This window comes from Streptopelia decaocto, assembly GCF_964273445.1.
Source record: "Streptopelia decaocto genome assembly, chromosome: 6".
In the NCBI taxonomy this organism is placed as follows: domain Eukaryota; kingdom Metazoa; phylum Chordata; class Aves; order Columbiformes; family Columbidae; genus Streptopelia; species Streptopelia decaocto.
In genome coordinates this window covers 29,043,221-29,049,255 of record NC_138660.1, presented here as the reverse complement: position 1 = coordinate 29,049,255, position 6,035 = coordinate 29,043,221, and the positions used below count along the sequence as shown (strand labels likewise).

The following is a 6,035-nucleotide window of genomic DNA, read 5'->3' as shown; positions in this document are numbered from 1 at the left end:
ATGGCGGGCACGGCGAAGCCGAGGGAGCTGCTGAACGCGCGGCGGGACGCGGGCGAGGCCGGGGCGCTGGGCCGGCTGCTGAGCACCTCGGCCAAGAAGGTGCTGCTGCACAAGATCGAGTTCCAGCCCGCCAGCCACGGCTTCTCCGGCCAGCCGGAGCTGCTGCGGGCCAAGTACCTGCTGCTCAGCCCCCGCACCGAGCCCGCCGAGCACCCCCGCGGCGCTGAGCAGGGACAGCCGGGCAAGCAGGGTGGGTGCAGAGGGCCGGGGGCTCTCCCTGCGCCGCGCAGCCCGCGGCTCACCCGCCTCTCTCCCCGCAGGCAGCGACCGGACCCCGGGGCGTCACGGGGACGGCGTCCCTGCGCCCCAGAAGGGGCTGTTCCCTGCGGGGCGCCTGGCCATGCAGTGGCAGCGTGTCCAGCGCATCGGCGCCGGGCTGCTCAACCTGCGAAACACCTGCTTCCTCAACGCCACCCTGCAGTGCCTCACGTACACGCCACCACTCGCCAACTACCTGCTGTCCAAGGAGCACAGCCGCGCCTGTGAGTGGGGAGGGGAGCGCCCGCCTGTCCCGGGGCTGCGCTCAGCACCCTGCGCACGGCTCTGACGGGGCTGTGCGCCTGCCGGGATGTGCCTTCTCTGCTCCCTCCCGCCCGTTTCTGCGTGGAGAGGACATTCCTGCATACGGGAGCATCCACTTCTCCTGGCCGTAGCAGTGTTCCCGAGCTCTGCATCCTGCGGCTGAGCGGCTCTGTCTGTGCTGCACACAGCCAGGACTAAGATGGGTCCATGAGGGTCTGAGCGCAGGTCCCAAGCAGCCCCTGCCTCTGGGGACCGTGTGAGCGCAGGGCACAAGGCTGCATACAGGCTGCAGGTGCTGTTCACGGTGGCTTAGAAGGGGAATCTGCTGGGCTCTGCTCCAAGCCGTGGCCGAGGGGAGCTCGTGGGGCTCACAGTCCTCTCCGTAGGGCTCCGGTGGGATCGGCCCCTCAGGGCTGATCTGTGGGCTCCTCAGCGAGTCCCTGTGCCCTGTTTCCCCTCCACGTGGATGCTGTCTTATCTCGGGGGCTGCAGCGACTGGTGCTGTGACTGGGGCTGTGCCAGCCGGGTGGTGTGTGCTGGTCCCTGTGACCCCGGGATGCCCCAGAGCTCATAGGAAAACTGAGCATGGCTGAGCCATGCTAGACCAGAGATCCCCTGTCCCCTGTGCTGCCTCCATCTCTCCTGGGTTTGTCCTCAACGTCCTGTCTTCTCCTCTCCCACTCCAGGTCACCAAAGCGGCTTCTGCATGATGTGCGTCATGCAGAACCATGTCACGCAGGCGTTCGCGAACAGCGGCAGCGTGGTAAAGCCAGTGTCCTTTGTCCGAGACCTCAAGAGTAAGGATGGCTGCCCTCGCGTCCCCTCCAATAGCCGTGCAGGAGGGCAGAGACTATTGCAGGAGCAGAACCTTTGAGATCAGGGCAGGTCTTGGCAGAGGTTCTTCTGAGACGACTCACTGAGCCTGACAGGGCCTTCATGGGCCTTGTGGGGCTTCCCCCACGGCCGACATGAGTCTGACGTCTGGTTTGGGCCGAGGGAGCTCACACCCCCCAGTCCCTGCCCGAGGGAGGGCGGGAGGACCTGCCCCTGCTGCAGCGCGAGCTGCGCCTGATCCCTCCCTCTCCTGCAGAGATCGCCCCGCACATCCGCTGGGGCAGGCAAGAGGACGCGCACGAGTTCCTCCGTTTCACCGTCGATGCCATGCAGAAGGCCTGCCTGCCCGACTGCACCGAGTACGTGGGGCCTCTGGTGGCCGTCACTGCCCTTGTCTGCTGGTCCCCTCATCTGCTGGGCTGCTGTCTGCCTTCTCCTGACGCCTCCACCCCACCACAGCTGCGGTTCTGTCCCCAAATCCTGTGACTGGGCTGGGTTTGGATCCTGAGCACACAGCGCTGGCCCGTGGGGGTGGCTCTTGGGGCGGGCGCTGTGTGATCCGAGCTGCCGTCTCTAGGTTGGATCGCCAGACCCAAGGCACCACCCTGATCCACCAGATCTTTGGCGGTTCCCTGCGGTCCCGTGGTGAGTGCTGGCTGCCAGGGCCTGGGCCTGTGACTCTCAGGGCTGCTGTTTCCCGAGAGCCTTGCAGTGACTTGGGAAAGTCACTAAGCATGTGCCAGTTATGCAGAGCTGCAGCTGGTCAGTCTTTTGGTATCTGTGGGTCACGAAGCTGAAGCTGTGAGTCCCCAGCTCATTGCCACCAGCAAAGGAACCCACGTTGCCAGCTGTCCAGCAACACTTGTTGTCCCAGCACGTACAGGCTGCGAATGCTGGTGCTGCCATCCCAGAGCCCAAACGCGCAGAGGGGGAACACGGCAGCTGCCTGCGCTGTGCTGGGGCAGTGGTGCCGTGCTGTGCTGGGGGTGCTCACTGCTCTTTTCTTGCAGTGAGGTGCTTGATGTGCAAAGCAGTCTCGGACACCTTTGACCCCTGTCTGGACCTGCCGGTGGAGATCACGGTACCGGGGCAGGGTCAGGTGGGGGGAGCTCTGCTCTGCAGGGATGTTCCTGCAGCTGCACCGCTGCTGCTCGAGGCTGTTTAACCTGCCAGCGTCAGGCACGGTGCAGGCAAGAGGGGATCAGCTTCTGTTGTTGCGCTGGCTCCTGTGCCTGGCCCTGACCTCTCCTCTGTCCTGGCAGCAAGCCGCAAACGTAGAGCAGGCACTGGAGCTGTTTGTGAAGCCAGACCTGCTGGGCGGAGAGAACGCCTACCGGTGTGACAAGTGAGTGTGCGGGCTGGGGCGGGAAGGGCCGCGGGTGTGCTGGTGGGAAGCAGGAGGGCAGCTGCAGTACAGGAGGGCTTCTCCACCTGCTCCACCGCTAAACCGTGAGGTACGTGGCTGTGAAGCCGGCGATGAAGCCTGTCACTCCTCATCTCCCCCCTCTTGAGACGGGGACCTGAGCCAGCAGACCTGGCCGTGAGCAGGCGCCCTGGAGCGGTACCCGCTCTCAGCAGGGTCATTTCCGTGGGGTTTGCGGCTTGGCCAGGGCTGGCAAGCACCTGGGTGGTGGAACAGCGTGAACAGCTCAAGCTCTCCCTGTGCAGATGCAAGAACAAAGTGTCGGCAACCAAACGCTTCACCATCCACCGAGCCCCCAGGGTTCTCACGCTTGCTCTGAAACGTTTTGCCGACTTCACAGGAGGCAAGATCACAAAGGTGGGTGCTCGGCCATCCAGAGTGGGGCTGTGTCCTGTCCCAGGGCCCTGCTGCCCCGAGCAGGTGGGAGGTGGTTCTGTGCGCGGTGCGAGCTCTGCCGCAGTCCTGCAGCCCTTCCCCAGCTGTGCGCTGCCGCGGGAGTTTGGCTCATCCCGGCGTCTTCCTCACCGTGGAGAGCGGGTTCCCCCTCCCTCGCGAGACGGGACTCGCAGGACAGCTGAGCTGCTCTTGCCATCTGCTGTGCAGGCTCCTGTGACATCCTCTCTCCGCAGGACGTGGGCTACCCTGAGCTCCTGAACATCCGCCCGTACATGTCCCAGACCAGCGGGGATCCGGTCATGTACGGGCTCTACGCGGTGCTGGTGCACTCGGGGCACAGCAGCCACGCAGGACACTACTACTGCTACGTGAAGGTGAGCCCAGGGCGCTCTCTGGGCACCTCTCTGTGCTGGGGCCGGCAGGCGCTCGGGGGTCCGTGTAATGTGCAGACAGGAGGGTGCTCAGCAGACGTGCGTGGTGTCGAGCACCGGGGGGTACGGGCTGTGCTCCGTCACAGGAAGGGTGGAGTTCTGCTCTCACAGAGACCCCTCACCTGCCCGGGGCCACCTGGGGGTTTTGGGGAGCGGAGCTCTGCCGACGGGCGCTGTTCCTGCTGCTCGTCAGGCCAGGAGCGTCCCTGGACACAGCCGACCCCGTTCTCTCTCCCTCCGCAGGCCAGCGACGGGCAGTGGTACCAAATGAATGACAGCGTGGTCCGCCCCAGTAACATCAAGGTGGTCCTTAACCAGCAGGCGTATGTGCTGTTCTACCTCAGGTGAGCGCGCCCTGTGTCCCCGGCCCCTCTGCCCCTGCTCAGCACGTGGGACGGGGCTGGGGACACGTGCCTGGGTGTGGGAAGGAGCTTGGCCCAGGCAGCCCCAGTGCCCACGTGCCTGTGCTGGCTTGGGGGAGGGTGGCAGGGAGAGCTCCAGCCCCTTGTTGTCACTCAGACACTGGCAGTTAACACGTGCCCTGCTCTGCCTTCCCCAGGATCCCCAGCCCCGGGAAGAGCTCAGAGGGTCCCGTTTCCAAAGCTGCCTCCAGCCTGCCTGGCCGTGTCAAGCTGCCTTCTGGGTCACCGTCACCCAAGCTGGCCCGGAAAGCCACACACGCGGCTGCAGTATTTCCCAGTGACACAGCCCCGAGGCCCAAGAGGCCGCGCTCCTCGCAGCCGCCACCCGCGCCCAGAGGGGCTCCAGGACTTTGCGGCCCCAGTCACACCAGTGGGGCCAAAGCGCAGGTTCCCCGGAAGCGCTGCTGGGAGCCCGGGCCCCTGCCCGCCTCCCCCAGGCTGCCGGAGCCCATCCCCGGCCAGGAGCCGTGGGGCAGCGGGGAGAACACCGGGACACCGGGAAGGGACCCTCGTGTCAGGGCCTCTGCCAGCCTGGTGCTGGCAAAGCTGAAAGCCTTCTTGTCGGCCAGAGCTGCTCCGCAGCCCAGCAGCACCGTGTCACCACCGCCGGCCAAGAAGCTGGCGCTTTCCGACACATAGGTGAGTCTGAGCTTCTGCCCAGAGACTTCAGCAGGTGCCTCGTGCCTCCGGAGCTGGGGCTTGTGTTGGGGAGTGCAGGAATGGTGCTGCTACCTTGCTAAGCAGGAGGCGGGCGGGGAGAGCTGGGGCTAGGGATGGCGCTGGGTGTTCTGTCCTTAACGTTTCCTTCCTTTTTTCCTTTCTGCTTCTAAGGAAAAACACTTCTGATTCTTCTCCTACTCCCCCACTTCCCTCTCCCTGTCTGTGTCTTTTCCCCTCCCCTTTCTCTGCGCTCCCCTTTTTGTTTTCTCCTCTTGGCTCACAGCAACCTCTTTTATTTAGACCACCAAGTTGTTCTTTCTGTCAATAACTGCAGGGCAGCCCCAGGGAAGGAGAGCAGAGGGGCCCACCATGCACGTCCTCACCTGCTGCTGCCGGTTCCTGTGCCCGCCCCAGCCCCGCACTGGGTCCCTGTGGGGCCGGGGCGCTGCCGCTGGGACACCGGGAAGAAACTGGAGCGTTCCCTCGGGAACCGGCTGGGCTGGCGGGACAGCGGGAGCGGCCAGAGGAGCCACAGGGAGGATCGAGGCTGGAACAGCTCTGCTGGGAGGAACGGCTGAGAGAGTCCTCAGCACTCGCACAACTCCTGGGAGAGCTTTCCGTCAGATACTTCATGGTGAAGATTTCAAACACGATTTCATAAAGGAGGGTTTTTTCTTTCCAAGTTGTTTTCTATCATTTTTCTGTCTATACAAGAAGTGATAGCAGCATTCTACAATGGATATTAATCCAGGGGATCTCCTGGAGACATCTGGACAGGCAGGAGAACAGTCGTGTGACTGTTGTACGGATGTACGGACATTGTACGGATGACTTTGCCCCTCACCCCTTCCCAATCCCACCTGTTCCCTCACCGGCCACCTGGGACTTGGCCTCACCAACTGAAGCACGAGTGTGATGGGAGAGGCTGAGGAAGCTGGGGGTTCAGCTGGAGAACAGGAGCTGAGGGGAGACCTTCTGATCTCTGAACTGCCTGAAAGGAGCTTGGAGCCAGGGAGGTCGGGCTCTGCTCCCCAGGAACAAGCGCCAGGAGCAGAGGAAACGGCCGCAAGTTGCGCCAGGGGAGGTTGAGGTTGGATCTGGGGAACAATTTCTTCCCCAAAGGGCTGTTGGGCATTGGAACAGGCTGCTCAGGGCAGTGCTGGAGTCACCATCCCTGGAGGGTTGGACAGACCTGAGATGAGGGTCTCAGGACACGGGTCAGTGCCGGGGGTGGGGAACGGTTGGACTCCACGATCTTAGAGGTGTTTTTCAACCAAAATGATTCTA

At 63.7% G+C, this 6,035-nt stretch overlaps 1 protein-coding gene across 1 annotated transcript; it reads left to right on the top strand.

The window, feature by feature from the left end:
• On the top strand, positions 1-4,727 carry LOC309441328 (ubiquitin carboxyl-terminal hydrolase 36-like; the record flags this gene model as incomplete). Its single annotated transcript, XM_082055961.1, has 11 exons — positions 1-250; positions 321-542; positions 1,269-1,379; positions 1,673-1,775; positions 1,994-2,061; positions 2,427-2,497; positions 2,679-2,761; positions 3,085-3,196; positions 3,469-3,609; positions 3,910-4,010; positions 4,226-4,727. 11 exons carry the CDS (start codon positions 1-3, stop codon positions 4,725-4,727), a joined length of 1,764 nt encoding a protein of 587 aa, XP_081912087.1.
• Positions 4,728-6,035: the final 1,308 nt, after the last annotated feature.